At 44.5% G+C, this 22,683-nt stretch overlaps 1 protein-coding gene across 2 annotated transcripts in view; it reads right to left on the reverse strand.

The window, feature by feature from the left end:
* LOC120980842 (capping protein, Arp2/3 and myosin-I linker protein 3-like) overlaps nucleotides 1–22,683 on the reverse strand; it is a 1,329,972-nt gene that overhangs the window by 465,417 nt on the left and 841,872 nt on the right. For both annotated transcript variants that reach the window (XM_040410169.1, XM_040410170.1), the window contains one exon: nucleotides 4,220–4,301. In XM_040410169.1, the coding sequence (XP_040266103.1) occupies nucleotides 4,220–4,301 (82 nt within the window). The remainder of the gene's footprint in view (nucleotides 1–4,219; nucleotides 4,302–22,683) is intronic.

A 22,683-nucleotide genomic window follows, 5' to 3' on the forward strand; every position in this document is an offset into this window, starting at 1 on the left:
GCGGTGTGGGGCCTGTCCCCCAAACATATGAGTTTCAGAATGGCCTTCTGACGTTTACCCCGGGCTGTGCTGAAGTTGGTGGTGAAGGTGTGTGGCTGACTGGATGAGCAGGTGGAAGAAGAGGAGGAGGAAGCTGAGTAGGAGGAGGAGGAGACAGGAGGCAAAGAATGTTGCCCTGCGATCCTTGGCGGCGGAAGGACGTGCGCCAAACAGCTCTCCGCCTGGGGCCCAGCCGCCACTACATTTACCCAGTGTGCAGTTAGGGAGATATAGCGTCCCTGGCCGTGCTTACTGGTCCACGTATCTGTGGTTAGGTGGACCGTGCCACAGATGGCGTTGCGCAGTGCACACTTGATTTTATCGGATACTTGGTTGTGCAGGGAAGGCACGGCTCTCTTGGAGAAGTAGTGCCGGCTGGGAACAACATACTGTGGGACAGCAAGTGACATGAGCTGTTTGAAGCTGTCTGTGTCCACCAGCCTGAATGACAGCATTTCATAGGCCAGTAGTTTAGAAATGCTGGCATTCAGGGCCAGGGATCGAGGGTGGCTAGGTGGGAATTTACACTTTCTCTCAAATGTTTGTGAGATGGAGAGCTGAACGCTGCCGTGTGACATGGTTGAGATGCTTGGTGACGCAGGTGGTGGTGTTGGTGGTACATCCCATGTTTGCTGGGCGGCAGGTGCCAACGTTCCTCCAGAGGCGGCGGAAGAGGCCGAGGCGGCAGCAGCAGAAGAGGCCGAGGCGGCAGCAGCAGAAGAGGTAGCAGGGGGAGCCTGAGTGACTTCCTTGTTTTTAAGGTGTTTACTCCACTGCAGTTTATGCTTTGCATTCAGGTGCCTGGTCATGCAGGTTGTGCTAAGGTTCAGAACGTTAATGCCTCGCTTCAGGCTCTGATGGCACAGCGTGCAAACCACTCGGGTCTTGTCGTCAGCACATTGTTTGAAGAAGTGCCATGCCAGGGAACTCCTTGAAGCTGCCTTTGGGGTGCTCGGTCCCAGATGGCGGCGGTCAGTAGCAGGCGGAGTCTCTAGGCGGCGGGTGTTCTGCTTTTGCCCACTGCTCCCTCTTTGTCTTTTGCTACGCTGTTGGCTCGGTCTCACCACTGCCTCTTCCTCCGAACTGTGAAAGTCAGTGGCACGACCTTCATTCCATGTGGTGTCTAGGACCTCATCGTCCCCTGCATCGTCTTCCTCCCTGACCTCCTGTTCAGTCTGCACACTGCAGAAAGACGCAGCAGTTGGAACCTGTGTTTCGTCATCATCAGAGACGTGCTGAGGTGGTATTCCCATGACCTCATCATCAGGAAACTTAAGTGGTTGTGCGTTAGTGCATTCTATGTCTTCCACCGCTGGGGAAGGTCTAGGTGAATGCCCTTGGGAAACCCTGCCAGCAGAGTCTTCAAACAGCATAAGAGACTGCTGCATAACTTGAGGCTCAGACAGTTTCCCTGATATGCATAGGGGTGATGTGACAGACTGATGGGCTTGGTTTTTATGTGCCATCTGTGCGCTTTCTGCAGAAGACTGGGTGGGAGATAATGTGAACGTGCTGGATCCACTGTCGCCACCCAATTGACTAATGCCTGTACCTGCTCAGGCCTTACCATCCTTAGAACAGCATTGGGCCCCACCAAATATCCCTGTAAATTCTGGCGGCTACTGGGACCTGAGGTAGTTGGTACACTAGGACGTGTGGCTGTGGCAGAACGACCACGTCCTCTCCCAGCACCAGAGGGTCCACTAACACCACCACGACCATGTCCGCGTCCCTTACTAGATGTTTTCCTCATTGTTACCGTTCACCACAATAATAAAAATATTATTTGGCCCAATGTATTGAATTCAAATTCAGGCACCTAACACTATCTGGCTATCTATTTAGGTACCGTATTACACTAATACAGGCACAGCAGTATTGACAGATTTAGCTGAATATAAATTTGAGGACTATTATTTAGGCGCTGGGTGACAGGTATACGTTTACGGACAGAATTAGACTTGGATCTGCACAGTAGCGTGTGGGTGAAGTTATTGAGAGTTACCCTATCAGCACCTTGAATCTAATATACCCTTTTAGGGATAGATTTAAAGTAGGCCTGATACAGCAGAAACCACTAATTTAGAGAATTGCAAAATTGGGAATTGTATTTCAACCCAGAACAAAAACTGTGCTTTGACGGACACTAAATAACTTGACCAGCTAAAGCAATAATGACAGATTTGGATGAATATAAATTGGAGGCCTATTTCTTAGGCGCTGGGTGACAGGTATACGTTTACACACAGAATTAGACTTGGAATTGCACAGTAGCGTGTGTGTGAAGTTATTGAGAATAACTCTATCAGCACCTTGAATCTAATATACCCTTTTAGGGATAGATTTAAAGTAGGCCTGATACAGCAGAAACCACTAATTTAGAGAATTGCAAAATTGGGAATTGTATTTCAACCCTGAACAAAAATATATCCTTTGCCAGACAGCAGACAGTATTACAATTGGCTGGCCACAGCTGAAACACCAGATTTAGGGTACTGCTATTTTGGCAATTGTATTTCACCCCTCAATAAAATAGCAAGCACAGCCAAGCCCCATATGTAGGATATAGCCAAAAAATAACCACACTATTGATGTTTAAATGCACTTGGTGTGACAGCTTGCCCCATATGTAGGATATAGCCAAAAAACAACCACACTATTGATGGTTAAATGCACTTGGTGACAGGCTCAGCTTGCCCCTGATGTAGTATATGGCCAAAAAATAACCACACTATTGATGGTTAAATGCACATGATGACAGCTTGACCCATATGTAGGATATAGCCAAAAAATAACACCACTATTGATGGTTAAATGCACTTTGTGACAGGCTCAGCTTGCCCCGGATGTAGTATATGGCCAAAAAATAACCACACTATTGATGGTTAAATGCACTTGGTGACAGGCTCAGCTTGCCCCTGATGTAGTATATGGCCAAAAAATAACCACACTATTGATGGTTAAATGCACATGATGACAGCTTGACCCATATGTAGGATATAGCCAAAAAATAACCACACTATTGATGGTTAAATGCACTTTGTGACAGGCTCAGCTTGCCCCGGATGTAGTATATGGCCAAAAAATAACCACACTATTGATGGTTAAATGCACTTGGTGACAGGCTCAGCTTGCCCCTGATGTAGTATATGGCCAAAAAATAACCACACTATTGATAGTTAAATGCACTTGATGACAGCTTGACCCTGATGTCGGATATAGCCAAAAAATAACCACACTATTGATGGTTAAATGTACTTGGTGGCAGCTTGTGCTGGCGCACCAGAAGCCACAAAATGGCCGCCGATCAACCCAGAAAAAAGTGAATGAAAAACGCTCTGGGCAGCCTAAAAACAGTGAGCAATTGAATAGCAGCAGTTCAATGATCCACAGCTGTAGATCGATCACTGAATGAAGTCTTTTGGAGGAGTTAATCACTGCCTAATCTCGCCCTAACGTCGCAGCAGCAACCTCTCCCTACACTTGTAACAGCAGAGTGACGTGCAGCGCTACGTGACCCAAGCTTATATAGAGGCTGGGTCACATGCTGCACTGGCCAATCACACCCATGCCAATAGTAGGCAAGGCTGTGATGGCCTCTTGGGGCAAGTAGTATGACGCTTGTTGATTGGCTGCTTTGCAGCCTTTCAAAAGCGCCAAGAAAGCGCCGAACACCGAACCCGAACCCGGACTTTTACGAAAATGTCCGGGTTCGGGTCCGTGTCACGGACACCCCAAAATTCGGTTCGAACCCGAACTATACAGTTCGGGTTCGCTCATCCCTAATGATGAATATTCTACAAATTATTAGCGAAATATCGCGAATTCAAATATTGCCCCTGCCGCTTATCACTATTGATGAACTATCCTCAGGATTGGTCATCAATATCAGACTGGTGGGACACACACATTTCAGCTGTTGGGGGAAGCCGTTGCTACCAGAGATTATAAGGTTGATGGAGCCAGGATCTATGTCGTTTCCAGCATTGCAGGCTTCCCCAAACAGCTGATCGTAGGGTGGCTGGGTTTCCGTCCCCCATATCTGATATTTATGATGATTTTCTGATGTCTATTAATTATGAACCGGAAAAAAAAAAAACTGCCTCTGTTTTTTTTCTCAGCCAATATTTAACCGAATTACATGATTTTTTAAATTTCTACTTGCTAATACACTACATACCATTTCCAGATATATCCAAGGACCTTACAGAATTGACATCAAAGATCATGTCTTGTATCACTTGTGCACCAGATGAACGGAGCTTAGGAAAAAAATAAAAAGCTTTTATTTTTAACAAACATCTACAGACATAAAATGAGAACATCAAATAATCTGTGCATTAGTGCTACCATAGAGTTACCAGACTATCATCCGAAAAGGACACATTTTAATTTTTTGTTGTTGTGTCATTTTGTGTTTAAAGAGGTTAACATAGTAACATAGTTTGTAAGGCTGTAAAAAGACATATGTCTATCCACTTTAGCCTGTTATCCTGAAAGTTGATCCAGAGGAAGGGGAAAAAAAACTGTGAGTTAGAAGCAGATTTTCCTCATTTTAGGAGGAAAAACTCCTTCCCGACTACAATCAGGCAATCAGAATAACTCTCTGGATCAACAACCTCTCCACAAATCTAGTAACTATAATTGTAATATTATTACACTCCAGAAATACATCCAGACCTCTCTTGAACTCTTTTAGTGAACTCACCATCACCACCTCTTCAGGCAGAGAGTTCCATAGTCTCACTGTTCTTACCATAAATAATCCTCTTCTATGTTTGTGTAGAAACCTTCTTTTCTCTAAATGCAGAGGATGTTCACTCGTCACAGTTCTGGTTATAAATAGATGATGGGAGTGATCTATGTACTGACCCCTGATAAATTTATACATAGTAATTAGATCTCCCCCATTTTTTTCTATACTGAATAACCCTCATTTTAATAATCTTTCAGGTTATTGTAGTCCACCTATTCCAGTTATTACTTTATTTGACCTCCTCTGAACCTTCTCCAGCTCTGCTATGTCTGCCTTGTTCAAAGGAGCCCAGAACTGTACATAGTACTCCATGTGTGGTCTGACTAGTGATTTGTAAAGTGACAGGACTATGTTCTCATCACGGGCATCTATGCTCCTTTTGATGCAACTCATTATCTTATTGGCCTTGGCAGCAGCTGCCTGACACTGGTTTCTACAGCTTAGTTTGCTGTTCACTAAAATTCCTAGGTCCTTTTCCATGTCAGTATTACCTAGTGGTTTACCATTTAGTATGTACGGGTGACTTGCATTATTCCTTCCCATGTGCATAACCTTACATTTGTCAGTGTTAAACCTCATCTGCACTTCTCTGCCCTAGCCTCCAATCTATCCAGATCTATCTGTAGCAGTGTTCTGTCCTCTTGCATGTTAATCACTTTACACAGTTTAGTGTCATCTGCAAAAAATTGATATTTTACTGCACAACCCTTCTACAAGATCATTAATAAATATATTGAAGAGATAAAGCCCAATACTGACCCCTTTTATGTGGCACGGTATCAAATGCTTTGGAGGAGTCAAGATATATGACATCCATTGAATCATGGCTGTCAAGCCTAGGACTTGCCTCCATATAAAAACTGATTAAATTAGTTTGAGATGGCCAATCCCTCATGAAGCCACGCTGATGTGGTGTTATTTGCTTATTTTCATTGAGGTACTCCAAAATAGCATCTCTAAGAAAACCTTCAAACAGTTTACCCACGACAGATGTTAAACTTACCAGCCTATAGTTAATGGGCTCTGTTTTTGACCCCTTTTTAAATATTGGCACCATATTTGCTAAGAGCAAATCCTGTGGAACACTCCCTGTCAATATAGATTCCTTAAATATCAGGAATAAGGGTCTGACTATGACATTACTTAAAGGGGTTATCCAACACCTATAATGCCTCCCAAAATGCCCAGGCACCTTATACAGGTTATACTTACCCCATTCCCCAACACCCGAGTTGCTCCTGATGCCCGCATGACTGCCACTGCATCTCACTGTCAAGTGGATCAAAACATTTGGTGATGGGGGGGGGGGGGTGCAATAGCAGTCTGCGATGGGGATGAGCCTCCCTAGGTGTATTATTTACGGGGGTGTATGCCATCTTGTCCCAACAATTTGTCTATTTTAATCTATTTAAGACACTGCTACACTTCTTCCTGGGTCAGACAGGCAACTTTTCTGAACCTCCATGCTACCACCCTTCTCCACATCTACCTCATAAAGTGCCTGCTCAGTGAACAGCAAACCATTTTCCTAATTACCAAAGATTCTTAGTGTCGAAACTGGCTTGTTTAAATAGACAATGTGCTATTCCAAGCACATTTTGACATTGTTCACATTTTGAACAAAGATATGCACCCTGAAACAGCTCTTCCAGGACTGCATACATTTGACAAGATGTGCATCGGACTGGGTTGTCAATAATGGAACACTATTGAGGATTACACAAGAAAAAAGAAAGAAAAAAAATGCAATAATACAGTGCAATGATAAGCAACTGACTTACTGTAGTCCCCTCCTAAAGTCCCTGAATCTAAAGTCACTTAATCTAAAGTCACACACTCAAAGGGGTTTTCCCATCTCAGGCAAAGAGGGCATATTGCTAGAATATGCCACCATTGTCTGATAGGTGCGGGTCCCACCGCTTGGACCCGCACCTACAATGAGAACGGAGCCGAGAAATCAATGGAGGGTGCACTGCGCTATTGCCGTCTGCCCCATAGAAATGAATGGGAGCATGGGCCGCGCATTCACTTCTATGAGAGCAGTGCTTGGTGGCGGACAGACCCTGGGAAATCCAGGGTCCTCCAGCCACAGCGCTCCCCGCTTCATTTTCGTTGTAATAAAATAAAAAACGCGAACGCTCACAAACTCGTGTTGTTTGTCTGCTTGTATAGGTACCTCAAACCAAACTGCTGTTTTTTTCCCCTCTGGATTCAAATACTGTATTGTCTGTTATAGGACCAAAGGTTGTCCGTTTTTTATTTTGACGACTAGGGATGAGCCAACCCGAACTGTATCGTTTGGGTTCATACCAAATTTTGGGGTGTCCGTGACACGGACCCGAACCCGAACATTTTTGTAAAAGTCCGGGTTCGGGTTCGGTGTTCGGCGCTTTCTTGGTGCTTTTTGAAAGGCTGCAAAGCAGCCAATCAACAAGCGTCATACTACTTGCCCCAAGAGGCCATCACAGCCATGCCTACTATTGGCATGGCTGTGATTGGCCAGTGCAGCATGTGACCCAGCCTCTATTTAAGCTGGAGTCACGTAGCGCCGCACGTCACTCTGCTATGATCAGTTGAGGGAGAGGATGCTGCTGCTGTTAGGGAGAGATTAGGCAGGGATTTACTCAGCAAAAACACTTAATTCAGTGATCGATCTACAGCTGTGGATCATTGAACTGCTGCTATTTAATTGCTCACTGTTTTTAGGCTGCCCAGAGCGTTTTTATGTCACTTTTTTCTTGGGTGATCGGCGGCCATTTTGTGTCTTGTGGTGCGCCAGCACAAGCTGCCACCAAGTCCATTTAACCATCAATAGTGTGGTTATTTTTTTGCTATATCCTACATCAGGGGCTTGGCTGTGCTTGCTATTTTATTGAGGGGTAAAATACAATTGGCCAAAATAGCAGTACCCTAAATCTGGTGTTTCAGCTGTGGCTAGCCAATTGTAATTCTGTCTGCTGTCTGCCGAAGCACAGTTTTTGTTCTGGGTTGAATACAATTCCCAACTTAGCAATCCCCTAAATATTTTTTTTCCTGCTGTATCAGGCCAAGTTTAAATTGATCCATAAAAGGGTATATTAGATTGAAGGTGCGGATATTGTCATCCTCAATAACTTCACACGCTACTGTGCATTTCCAAGTTTAAATAATTCTGTCCGTAAACGTATACCTGTCACCCAGCGCCTAAATAATAGGCCTCAAATTTATATTCAGCTTAATCTATGTTTATTGCTGAGGCTGGTTAATTTATTTAGTGTCCGCCAAAGCAGTTTTTGTTCTGGGTTGAATACAATTCCCAACTTAGCAATTCCCTAAATCAGTGGTTTCTGCTCTATCAGGCCTACTTTAAATCTATCCATAAAAGGGTATATTAGATTGAAGGTGCAGATAGGGTCATTCTCAATAACTTCACACACACGCTACCGTGCATTTCCAAGTCTAATTCTGTCCATAAACGTATACCTGTCACCCAGCGCCTAAATAATAGGCCTCAAATTTATATTCAGCTAAATCTATGTTTATTGCTGAGGCTGGTCAATTTATTTAGCGTCCGCCAAAGCACAGTTTTTGTTCTGGGTTGAATACAATTCCCAACTTAGCAATTCCCTAAATCAGTGGTTTCTGCTCTATCAGGCCTACTTTAAATCTATCCATAAAAGGGTATATTAGATTGAAGGTGCAGATAGGGTCATTCTCAATAACTTCACACACACGCTACCGTGCATTTCCAAGTCTAATTCTGTCCGTAAATGTATACTTGTCACCCAGCGCCTAAATAATAGGCCTCAAATTTATATTCAGCTAAATCTGTTGATACTGCTGTGGCTGGTCAATCTATTTAGTGTCTGCCAAAGCACAGTTTTTGTTCTGGGTTGAAATACAATTCCCAACTTAGAGCAGAAACCACAAATTTAGGGAATTACTATCAGGCCAAGTTTAAATCGATCCATAAAAGGGTATATTAGATTGAAGGTGCGGATAGTGTCATCCTCAATAACTTCACACGCTACCGTGCATTTCCAAGTTTAAATAATTCTGTCCGTAAACGTATACCTGTCACCCAGCGCCTAAATAATAGGCCTCAAAATTATATTCAGCTAAATCTATGTTTATTGCTGAGGCAGATTGAAGGTGCAGATAGGGTCATTCTCAAAACCTTCACACACACGCTACCGTGCATTTCCAAGTCTAATTCTGTCCGTAAACGTATACCTGTCACCCAGCGCCTAAATACTAGGCCTACAATTTATATTCAGCTAAATCTGTCGTTACTGCTGTGCCTGTATTAGTGTAATACGGTACCTAAATAGATAGCCAGATAGTGTTAGGTGCCTGTAAAAAAGGGCCTGAATTTGAATTCAATACATTGGGCCAAATAATATTTTTCTTATTGTGGTGAACGGTAACAATGAGGAAAACATCTAGTAAGGGACGCGGATGCGGACATGGTCGTGGTGGTGTTAGAGGACCCTCTGGTGCTGGGAGAGGACGTGGCCGTTCTGCCACAGCCACACGTCCTAGTGAACCAACTAACTCGGGTCCCAGTAGCCAGCAGAATTTACAGCGATATTTGGTGGGGCCCAATGCCGTTCTAAGGATGGTAAGGCCTGAGCAGGTACAGGCATTAGTCAATTGGGTGGCCGACAGTGGATCCAGCACGTTCACATTATCTCCCACCCAGTCTTCTGCAGAAAGCGCAAAGATGGCGCATGAAAACCAAGCCCATCAGTCTGTCAAATCACCCCCATGCATATCAGGGAAACTGTCTGAGCCTCAAGTTATGCAACAGTCTCTTATGCTGTTTGAAGACTCTGCTGGCAGGGTTTCCCAAGGGCATCCACGTAGCCCTACCCCAGGGATGGAAGAGATAGAATGCACTAATGCACAACCACTTATGTTTCCTGATAATGAGGACATGGGAATACCACCTCAGCACGTCTCTGATGATGACGAAACACAGGTGCCAACTGCTGCGTCTTTCTGCAGTGTGCAGATTGAACAGGAGGTCAGGAATCAAGACTGGGTGGAAGACGATGCAGGGGACGATGAGGTCCTAGACCCCACATGGAATGAAGGTCATGCCACTGACTTTCACAGTTCGGAGGAAGAGGCAGTGGTGAGACCGAGCCAACAGCGTAGCAAAAGACAAAGAGGGAGCAGTGGGCAAAAGCAGAACACCCGCCGCCAAGAGACTCCGCCTGCTACTGACCGCCGCCATCTGGGACCGAGCACCCCAAAGGCAGCTTCAAGGAGTTCCCTGGCATGGCACTTCTTCAAACAATGTGCTGACGACAAGACCCGAGTGGTTTGCACGCTGTGCCATCAGAGCCTGAAGCGAGGCATTAACGTTCTGAACCTTAGCACAACCTGCATGACCAGGCACCTGCATGCAAAGCATAAACTGCAGTGGAGTAAACACTTTAAAAACAAGGAAGTTACTCAGGCTCCCCCTGCTACATCTTCTGCTGCTGCCGCCTCGGCCTCTTCCTCCGCCTCTGGAGGAACGTTGGCACCTGCTGCCCAGCAAACATGGGATGTACCACCAACACCACCACCTGCGTCACCAAGCATCTCAACCATGTCACACGGCAGCGTTCAGCTCTCCATCTCACAAACATTTGAGAGAAAGCGTAAATTCCCACCTAGCCACCCTGGATCCCTGGCCCTGAATGCCAGCATTTCTAAACTACTGGCCTATGAAATGCTGTCATTCAGGCTGGTGGACACAGACAGCTTCAAACAGCTCATGTCGCTTGCTGTCCCACAGTATGTTGTTCCCAGCCGGCACTACTTCTACAAGAGAGCCGTGCCTTCCCTGCACAACCAAGTGACCGATAAAATCAAGTGTGCACTGCGCAACGCCATCTGTGGCAAGGTCCACCTAACCACAGATACGTGGACCAGTAAGCACGGCCAGGGACGCTATATCTCCCTAACTGCACACTGGGTAAATGTAGTGGCGGCTGGGCCCCAGGCGGAGAGCTGTTTGGCGCACGTCCTTCCGCCGCCAAGGATCGCAGGGCAACATTCTTTGCCTCCTGTTGCCTCCTCCTCCTACTCAGCTTCCTCCTCCTCTTCTTCCACCTGCTCATCCAGTCAGCCACACACCTTCACCACCAACTTCAGCACAGCCCGGGGTAAACGTCAGCAGGCCATTCTGAAACTCATATGTTTGGGGGACAGGCCCCACACCGCACAGGAGTTGTGGCGGGGTATAGAACAACAGACCGACGAGTGGTTGCTGCCGGTGAGCCTCAAGCCCGGCCTGGTGGTGTGCGATAATGGGCGAAATATCGTTGCAGCTCTGGGACTAGCCGGTTTGACGCACATCCCTTGCCTGGCGCATGTGCTGAATTTGGTGGTGCAGAAGTTCATTCGCAACTCCCCCGACATGTCAGAGCTGCTGCATAAAGTGCGGGCCGTCTGTTCGCGCTTCCGGCGTTCACATCCTGCCGCTGCTCGCCTGTCTGCGCTACAGCGTAACTTCAGCCTTCCCGCTCACCGCCTCATATGCGACGTGCCCACCAGGTGGAACTCCACCTTGCACATGCTGGAAAGACTGTGCAAGCAACAGCAGGCCATAGTGGAGTTTCAGCTGCAGCACGCACGGGTCAGTCGCACTGCGGAACAGCACCACTTCACCACCAATGACTGGGCCTCCATGCGAGACCTGTGTGCCCTGTTGCGCTGTTTCGAGTACTCCACCAACATGGCCAGTGGCGATGACGCCGTTATCAGCGTTACAATACCACTTCTATGTCTCCTTGAGAAAACACTTAGGGCGATGATGGAAGAGGAGGTGGCCTAGGAGGAGGAGGAGGAAGAGGGGTCATTTTTAGCATTTTCAGGCCAGTCTCTTCGAAGTGACTCAGAGGGAGGTTTTTTGCAACAGCAGAGGCCAGGTACAAATGTGGCCAGACTGGGCCCACTACTGGAGGACGAGGAGGACGAGGATGAGGAGGAGGTGGAGAAGGATGAGGATGAAACATGTTCACAGCGGGGTGCACCCATCACTGGTGCGTGGCTGGGGGGAAACGCAGGACGATGACGATACGCCTCCCACAGAGGACAGCTTGTCCTTACCTCTGGGCAGCCTGCCACACATGAGCGACTACATGCTGCAGTGCCTGCGCAACGACAGCAGAGTTGCCCACATTTTAACGTGTGCGGACTACTGGGTTGCCACCCTGCTGGATCCCCGGTACAAAGACAATGTGCCCACCTTATTTCCTACACTGGAGCGTGATAGGAAGATGCGCGAGTACAAGCGCACGTTGATAGACGCGCTACTGAGAGCATTCCCAAATGTCACAGGGGAACAAGTGGAAGCCCAAGGCGAAGGCAGAGGAGGAGCAAGAGGTCGCCAACGCAGCTGTGTCACGGCCAGCTCCTCTGAGGGCAGGGTTAGCATGGCAGAGATGTGGAAAAGTTTTGTCACCACTCCACAGCTAACTGCACCACCACCTGATATGGAACGTGTTAGCAGGAGGCAACATTTCAAAAACATGGTGGAACAGTACGTGTGCACACCCCTCCACGTACTGACTGATGGTTCGGCCCCATTCAACTTCTGGGTCTCCAAATTGTCCACGTGGCCAGAGCTAGCCTTTTTTCTGCCTTGGAGGTGCTGGCCTGCCCGGCGGCCAGCGTTTTGTCTGAACGTGTATTCAGCACGGCAGGGGGCGTCATTACAGACAAACGCAGCCGCCTGTCTACAGCCAATGTGGACAAGCTGACGTTCATAAAAATGAACCAGGCATGGATCCCACAGGACCTGTCCATCCCTTGTGCAGATTAGACATTAACTACCTTCCCTTAACCATATATTATTGTACTCCAGGGCACTTCCTCATTCAATCCTATTTTCATTTTCATTTTACCATTATATTGCGGGGCAACCCAAAGTTGAATGAACCTCTCCTCTGTCTGGGTGCCGAGGCCTAAAAATATCTGACAGTGGCCTGTTCCAGTGGTGGGTGACATGAAGCCTGATTCTCTGCTATGACATGAAGACTGATTCTCTGCTGACATGAAGCCTGAATCTCTGTTATGGGACCTCTCTCCTCTGTCTGGGTGCCGGGGCCTAAAAATATCTGACAGTGGCCTGTTCCAGTGGTGGGTGACGTGAAGCATGATTCTCTGCTATGACATGAAGACTGATTCTCTGCTGACATGAAGCTAGATTCTATGTTATGGGACCTCTCTCCTCTGTCTGGGTGCCGGGGCCTAAATTATATGACAATGGACTGTTCCAGTGGTGGCTGACATAAAGACTGATTCTCTGCTGACATGAAGACTGATTCTCTGCTATGGGACCTCTCTCCTCTGTCTGGGTGCCGGGGCCTAAAAATATCTGACAGTGGGGGGTGACATGAAGCCCGATTCTCTGCTATGACATGAAGACTGATTCTCTGCTGACATGAAGCTAGATTCTATGTTATGGGACCTCTCTCCTCTGTCTGGGTGCCAGGGCCTAAATTATATGACAATGGACTGTTCCAATGTTGGGTGACATGAAGACTGATTCTCTGCTGACATGAAGCCTGAATCTCTGCTATGGGACCTCTCTCCTCTGCCTGGGTGCCTGGGCCTAAATATCTGACAATGGACTGTTCCAGTGGTGGGTGACGTGAAGCCTGATTCTCTGCTATGACATGAAGACTGATTCTCTGCTGACATGAAGCCAGATTCTCTGCTATGGGACCTCTCTCCTCTGCCTGGGCCTATATATCTGACAATGGACTGTTCCAGTGGTGGGTGACGTGAAGCCTGATTCTCTGCTATGACATGAAGCCTGATTCTATGCTGACATGAAGACTGATTCTCTGCTATGGGACCTCTCTCCAATTGATATTGGTTAATTTTTATTTATTTTATTTTTATTTTTATTCATTTCCCTATCCACATTTGTTTGCAGGAGATTTAACTACATTTTGCTGCCTTTTGCAGCCCTCTAGCCCTTTCCTGGGCTGTTTTACAGCCTTTTTAGTGCCGAAAAGTTCGGGTCCCCATTGACTTCAATGGGGTTCGGGACGAAGTTCGGGTTGGGTTCGGATCCCGAACCCGAACATTTCCGGGAATTTCGGCCGAACTTCTCGAACCCGAACATCCAGGTGTTCGCTCAACTCTACTGTCGACCTAGTCTCAGGATAGGTCATCAATATCAGATCGGCACCCCCGATGATCAACTGTTGGAAGAGAAAGCAGAGCTCGTACGAGTGCTGCCTTCTCTTCATTGTTTATCTGCTCACCGGGTAAACAATGAAAAGTGGGAGTGCCGGGAGTGCCTGCTGATCAAAAATGTATGATCTATTCTGAGGAGAGATCATCAATGTAAATAAATGTGACAACCCCTTTAACTTGTATTGTTATAAAAATGATTCTGATGAATGAGAATATTGCACACATGGCAGATTTGTTACAGGAATTTCTGCAATAGAGAATCCCTGATAGGTGTACAGTATATACGTCTGAATACAGTTACTTCTACAACTTATTATACTTCAACTTAAACTTTTAAACTATATTATTTGTGTAAGGTCTCATGCACATGACAGCACACATGTATTACTTGCCAACTGTATTGTATATTGTATTGTGGACAGCATAATTCCACAGTATGTAGGTACTATAGGGCACATTTATTAAGACCGGCGTTTTGGACGGCGCTGGCCTCTTCATAACTTCGGCGGATTCTCCGCCAGTTATAAATGTAAGACAGCTTCCAAGCTGTCTTACATTTAGACCTTTTTCGATGCCTAAAACAGGCGTAGAAAATGGAAAATGAGACAGGATTACATTTACAATGCACGGTTGGTTAGTTTTTGGACTAAAAAAACATTTTTTCAATTGGTCTTTATTCAAATATTTCAGCAGTTTTTGAGAAACAGGGGTTAAAAATCAGTCTGTTTGCAGAGTATCACTTCTGAGTCCCAACAACTGACGGCTGATGTGAAGCCTTATCTCTGATCTCCTCACCTCATAAACACTCATTATAGCTAAACTCTTATCAAACTAATAAAATTATGGCTTACTGCACAAGTTGGCAGGCAAAACCATGAGGGAGGAAGAATGATGCTCACATGACTTTGAGAAGAAGGGGGGACTTGCCCCGATTGGCTGAACTGCCACTGGAGAAAGAGGAGTCAGAGGTGGAGAAACAGGAGGATGATGATGACATCGGCCGGGACACCCAATCATCCTAGTGGGGGGCGGAGTGGGAAAGAACTGGCTCCTCAGGCACGCTGGCCAGAATGGCAAGCTCTATGCTTGATTGCTTATGTAGTGACAGACATATCATTCTTATCAAGCAGTCTGATGATTACTGGATAGCCATGCTTTTTAACCCTCACTATCAAAGCAAAATGAGGAAATGCTTTCTTCCTCCGTAAAGGTAGGCCAAATTATTACCAGGAAACACTGTATATGCAGCTTTCTGCAACTTTCAGCGGGTAAATGTCTGGCTCCAGCATGTCTGAAAGAGAAGCTCCTCTCTGCTCCCCACAGTTATCCACCTTTTACCATCTTCACTGCCACAAGAAGCAGAAGCCGCAGCAATAGCAGTAGTCAATTTGGTCTCCAATGGGCAGGCATACTAGAACAGTGGCTCAGTATGCTCTCTATGTTCTTTTTTGCCTACCCTCCAATGTAATCTTGAAGAGGGTTTTTAGTGCAGCAGGGGGTGCAATGACACTCAAACGGACAAAATTGTCTTCAGCCAGTGTTAAAAAAAAAATCACTTTTGTCACAATTAACCAGGCATGGATCCAGGAGGATTTTCACACTCTTCCGGCTGAGGTCAATGAATAGGCCAGGCCTTGTGGACAGTCCACCAACTTGCCACTGTTTCTGTCTGCCTGCATGCCTACCATCATGTTGTCTGTATGTAAAGAAATAAATGCCCTCTGTAAGTTTGATAGTATTTGGGGACCTTGGATAAATAATTCAGTATTGCCATCCAGCACTGTATTTAACATGTCCTAATATGTTGTAATAAAATCCAAGTGTGGGATGGAGTATATAATGCTATGTAAATGTTTTGTAAAGTATTTATATTATGATGTATGGGCATATTGAACTATCTAATATTTTACAACCCATCTATGATCTTATTAATTTTCTATAACTGATTTATGGCCTGCATATTCATGACTGTAATGCAATTCTAATGGGTCTGTTCTGGAAGGAAAAGGTTAGGGGAATTTTCTTTAACATCTCTTAAATATATATTTTGTTGACAGTTTTTATGTGTTGAGTGGTAAAATAGGCGATACAATAAATTGATCGGATTTAAAAAAAAATAAGGGCTAATCTGCTGGCAGATTTGAAGCATGACACATAACAAATCTGTGGAAGAAAGCCAAGGACCAGCCTTAGATTCCTGCTGTGGATTTCAAGACAAACTGTTGATTTTTCTTACAAGTGTTTTGCTATGTCAATATGGCCTAACAAATATCCTGATTGAATTCTGGCATATGCTACCTAATAAAGTTACTGACTCCTACTGATGCCAATTGCACTTTTTACTTTCCTATATTACTTTCCACGTACTATATATAGGTGTATATACTATAAACACATCTTTTTTGTTTGCCAGTTCTCATTTATCGTAGTAGGGCCTTATTTACAACTGCATACTATATTTGGTCAGTATTTTGAAGATTATGGGGTGCATCAAAAGGGGACAGGAAGAGAACAACTTTACAAATCACAAGTCAGACCACATATGGAGCATGATGTACAATTTTGAACTCCTGTGAACAAGGATGACATAACAGAGCTTGAGCAGGTTCAAAGGTGGGCAACTAAAGTAGTAAATGGAATGGATGGACTACAGTACCCAAAAATATTATCTAAATTAGGGTTATTTAGCTTAGAAAAATATGGCTGAGGTGAAATCTAGTAACTATATATAAATATATAAAAGGCTAATACAGAGATATCTCCCAAGATCGATTAATACTCAGGACTGTGGAAGTAGCAAGGGCACATCCTCTGCATCTAGCAGAAAGAAGGTTTCTCCATCAACATTGAAGAGGATTTGCAGTACCTTAGACCTAGGGGTATCTGAAAATGTATATAGTTATGTATTGAATTCCAATAATAGTTGTCTATAACTGTCACGGTCCATAACGTGACAATAACATTTAAAATGGAATATAGCCAAACAGAATGTTCCTTTTTTATAGTCTCGATATAAGCCGAATAAAATATCTAATAATATAGCCAATATGTACTATAAATTTTTTAAATGTCTCCATAGATCAATCTATATTTTAAATTGAGATCCCGTAAGCAGCAATAATATTGTTGATAATGATATCGATAATAGATGAGTATTAATGCTGAGATAATAAATATTGAAACCTCCATATAGTATTTGTTGTATTAGAAATATTTATAGTAGAAATCCGCTCGCATCAGACTTTGTGTAAGGAAAGGTAAATCTCTTCAACTGCAGTCAGAGTCAGACAAAGGTGTTTTCATGTTCAGTTCTGCTGAGCAACTCCCTGCTCCGGCCCAGCCTGTTCACTTTTATTTCTTACTCACAAAAGGTGTAACAATAGAAAAGGGGCTGGCCCATCACCCGACCACTTACTTCATGTAACAAGGATGCAGGAAGTGATGACATACAGGAAGTGATGACATAGGAAGACAAGACACCATAATTTAGAATAACATAGCCAGCTAACACCCATTACCACTGGAGTTAACTTTATCCAGCCTTGCTCAGTGATCAATGCCAAATAAAGTTACTATGATCCTCATGCATGTTTATTTACAGGAGAACGTCATTATCTCCAGCGGCTGATCAGGCGCACTAGAGACAACAAACGCACGTTCCTTTTATATATTGTTCTCTTAACAAATGCATCCAAGCTAAACCAATAAATCTGCGTCTTCCGCGTCCATACATTCGCCAAGAAAATACTGCTCTACTGAACACATCAGTCTCCCCGGCACACAGCCCAGTGCATAGCACATTGGACCATTCGCCGATAGAGACCTCTGCCCCCTGCAGCTGTGTCTCCACATACACAGGAAGATATCCACTTCAATGGTTTACCCTGACACTGAGAGACATGATGACAATACGCAATATATTAGAAACACATCCTAATAAAATTTCCACAACAGTCCCTCCTCTTTGTCATATGCTCCCCAGTGTCCCTCGATGAATCTCGTTCTTCTTATTTGAAAAAAAAACCAGTCTTGTCTACAAAAAGTCCTGAATCCATAAAATAAAACAGATGATGGAAAACAGAATCTTGACACGTAGCTCAAAAACAAATCTTGACTCGGAGATTATTTTCTTCGGGAGCTGACTCAGTAGGTGGTGTTTTGCGCTGGTCGCCGGCTGGTTTGGAATCCTCTGCATCTGGTCCTTGGTTTGGTCTTCAGGGCATCTTGTCTGTTCAGGCTTCGGTAACTCGGTCGATTAGACATCAGAAACATCTCACTCCGGCGTATAGAAGGATTGGAAACAAAAAAACATAAGTACATGTCCTATTTTCTTTCAATGGAAAACCAGTGAGCCCCAAGACCTCCCAAAGCTTTAAAAAGGATTCCAACCCTCACTAGTCATGGCTCCGCCTCTGCCCTGCTCCTGTCAGTATGGGCCTGACCCTTGTCAATGGTGTCTGTTAGCCAGGCATAACCGTCATCTAATTCACAGAAACACTCCTTTGGACGCTCTACTGACGTTTCTCGGTTATCTCTATCACTGTCTCAACGGTTTCTTTGAACATCTCATCCACTATGGACGAGAAATTGTTCAATCGCTTCATAAATCCAACTCCCCATCCCGTCCAGCCAGAAAACAACTCCCTTCCAGCTCTCCCTACCCTTCTTACTTCCTTCCACACCATCAGTTTCTCCCAATTGGCTGCAACGTAAGATACAGGGACAAGCTTCACCAGGACACATGAACCTCTGGCATTAGGGGGAATTTCCTTATAAGTGGCTAACCCGCATAGGAAATAGTACAGACCGGTCAACTCCACACAACAACTTCTGACAGTCACGGGCTTCCAGTAATAACTGAATAGACTGAGGGATCGCTCCCTGAGTCTGAACATCACACCCTTCTTTCCAGCAGATATAATCTGGTCTATGGGTGTTATTAAAGAGATCGGGGGTTTCATTAGTAAGGTTGACCATTATACCTTCCTCACAACTGGAGGATCCCACAAACTTATGATCTTTACCACATCTACGAGCCGCCTAGCTGCCCGGACACCCATACAGGATTAACAAGCGAGGAGCAGGAGCCAGAGCTATTATTAAACCTATAGCTGATATTACCCTCTAGGAATGTAAAACCAGTGCTATTAACGAATGTCTCCTTGTGGCCCTGGCTAGTTTGAGGTGCGTTTCCCTCCCTAAAAAGTGAAACTAAACAAATAAACAAAAGCGATACTCTTCATTCTTTGACATAGTTGAGCAGCTTCTTGCAATGACTGGTGTGGATCCAGTTGTCTCGTCCCTCGAACTTCAGAGAGGTTGGCGTCATCAACAGCACCTGGAATGGCCCAAGATATCTCGGCTCTAGTCCCGTCTTCGGATGTTTCTTTAGCACGACCCAATCACCTGGTTGACTAGATTGAACACTGGTTATTGAGTCTGGGTCCGGGAGAGACTCCAGAACCCGGTGGTGGACATCGGGTGATAACCCGTGGGGCTGCCTGGGGGCATACCTGATGGAATAAATGGTTACAGCGGAACATTCAGGCCATGGAACGGCCGTGATTTCTACCTTCTTTGCAAAAATATGACCCAAGTACCGTCAAAGAAAAGGCAGTCATGATGGTTCTCAACAAAATTCCCTATTAGGTTAGAAAATTGATTGACATTTGAGAGGTTAGAATGGTTATTAAAAAGTTTGAAGATTGTTGTTTTCTGCAACACTTTCCCCCCCTTCTCATCGTCCTCAAAACCAGGACGAAGAGAAGCTGGATTCAACATGGTGCATCGTCTCAAGGTTAGATGGAGAGATGAGTGAGAAATAGAGAGAGAGAGAAAGAGAAAAGCGACCCTGTCAGTAGTGGAGGTGGAAGTGACAGTTGGGGACTCACTTACCTTGGGTACTGGTTGTTTCAGTAGGCCCGGGTTTAGTGGATCCGGCCTGTTTCAACAAAGTCAGCCCAGATAGAGCCTCCTCTGCTTCCTGCATCGGATCCCTAAACTCAGTTTACCCCTCAGGCCAGGCGTACATCACTCGGTTCTTCCGGATTGAAACTGGGTTCTGTACGTCCTGCTTAATTACCATGATTGACTTTTGCAGCCACCATTGCGCTACCTCCCTTCCAGAGGGATACTCCAATTTGTTCCCTTGGACCATCTACTCCATTCTTTAAGGGGCTTTGTGACCTTCACCCCATAACTAGATCTCATGTACTGAGCAGCCGCCTGACCCCACGAGGATTCCCAGTATGCCTCCTAAAGAGCTATACACACAGCTGAGCTACGTCTGTGTTTGGCCAGCAACGGCTACCCAATAAATAAGAGCCGCTTTTTTCCAGCTCAATGTGGCTCCTCCAGTCAATCTCCTGCTGATAAAGTAAAAAGAAATACGGGATTAACCTCTGGTTGTTAAAGAGAGAAGAGTCCTGGAATGTAGAACCGTCACTTGGAAAAGAGAAATAGAAGGAAAAAGGTATGCTAAGATTGAATATAGAACTGCAGAAAAATGTAAATATAAATTAATCAAAGAAATACCAAAACAAAAATAGACAAAAATAACTGAAAATAAAACTGAAAAAGATGAAAAAGGAAAAAAACTTGATTACAATAATAAAACCTAAAAATAAAAATGGGTTAGAAGACCTGTAAAAAGGAGATAAAAAAACAACATAGAAAACTTCAGTTACAGGAAGTCTTGCTATATACATTGAGATTCAGTAAAAAGTAAATTTAAACTTAAAAACCGAAACTCAAATAAAAAAATAAAAAAACCTTAGGAACACATACAATTGTATAGGACTGAATTAACACATCAATGTCTTGGAGGGTTCACTTGAAACCATAAATATTGACAGGAGAATTTCTACCCACCCAGTCATTGAAATGCTAATTTGCCCAGCCCCAAACCAAGAAGCAGGATTTAACATTACAAGGCCCCAAACCAGGTTTCCAGGGGAAGGTAACATATCTTAATTTACCCTTTTCCGGCACACAAAATTAGAAACTCTACTAAATTCCAGAAACCGATCTCTTTCCTCTCTGAGCTTCACATTTTCACATTTTAACCGTTCATATTAGGATTTAAAATCTGCTTAATTGATCAATGACCTTGGCTGTCCCTGGGTTCTATGCCTTTGCAAAGAACCATGTCTAGGACCATTACCCCACCTTGCTGAATAAACCACTTCCCTTCTAGGTGTGGTTCTGGGGTACTTAACATGCCTGTGTCTGTTGCCATTAGCAACGTCACAATATCGTGCAATGTGCTCAGATTTCCTGCATGCAAAAAAACTAATAGCTTGTCTCCCTTCACAATGACTTCTCTGGGCATGGGCATATGGTGATCTGACTTGCTGCACAATAATAACCATCCCAGCATGACTAGATCCCACACTACTATCTGTATTGAGTCCACTTACTAAGGACTCATTTGAGGAATCTTCTGGCATTGTGTTAACACTTCCAACTCCAGGGTCAGACACATTGTCCATCTCCATCCCTGAGTCGGTTCCACTATCTGACCCAAAGTCCTCATACTTCTCCATACTTACAGACCATACATTTCCTTTAACCCCAGACACATTACTCTCTAACAGTTGTTTCAATGACTCTGGATACACTAAGCACTGAGAATGTTCATCTTCTGTCCTCCTGCGGAGAGCAGACAATTCCCTTACAGCACCCTGTGCATGTATCAGGCTTTCAGACAACTATTCATTCTCCTTGCGTAGCTCAGTGTCACACCTCACAGTACATTCATAATTAGCACTTCAGCTGCCTTCTGGACAAGAGTTCTCAATTTAACAATTTCCACTTTTAAATCTTCCACTTCTCCTTCCAAACTCAGCTTCAGCCTACAAGACTCCTGATATTTATCCGCTATCCACCCAGCAGCAAAAATCTGAGTATACTTGCCTTTCCTTTTGCGCCATTTTCTGGTACCGATCAGGTTTGCTACACAATTCCGGGCCTGCAGCCATGGATCAGTAGATCCCTGCATAGCTTGAAGAATGGCCGCCGTGTCCTTCAACTTTGCAACTTCTTTAAAAATACTTTCCATTGCACAGCTATACAAACACTACAATGGTTGCTACAAAAAAAAAGACACTGCTATCGATCTCTAGGAGTTGTCCCAATTTTTTGGGCACAGAACTACAAGCACCTGCTTTCTACACTATAGTACCCGTATTAATTATGTCAAACAATTCTACAATTCAGTGTAACAGCCACAGATATACTAACATTAAGCAGAATCATCAACTATAGGACAATTTTACCGCTAAACTGCCACTAATGCTCACACAATGATTCCTGTATCAGACTGGTCACTGAGCTATACCATAACCAAACACTCAACCGATATCCAGCACAAAACTTACCAAAACAAAATCAAACTGTACATAGAAAGTTGCAAAAAGACAAGATAACTATTCTGGACAAAACTGACATTAGAGGCATAAACAACCAAATCGCTTTCCAAAGACACCAATACTAAAAGTGAACCAGCTCAAACTAAAATGCATTCCTTGTTAAAAACCTGCAGCACCAAACTAACCAAGATGTCTGCCAAAGCCACATGTTCTTCACACAAAGGAAATCAAAGATGGCCGACAAAACCACATGGCTTGACACATAAAGGAAGACAAGATAGTGTCTACAAAATCCAGCAATAGAAAATCCAAATGAAACAAAACAGTTTCTATATT

This window comes from Bufo bufo, chromosome 10, assembly GCF_905171765.1.
Source record: "Bufo bufo chromosome 10, aBufBuf1.1, whole genome shotgun sequence".
Classification (NCBI taxonomy): domain Eukaryota; kingdom Metazoa; phylum Chordata; class Amphibia; order Anura; family Bufonidae; genus Bufo; species Bufo bufo.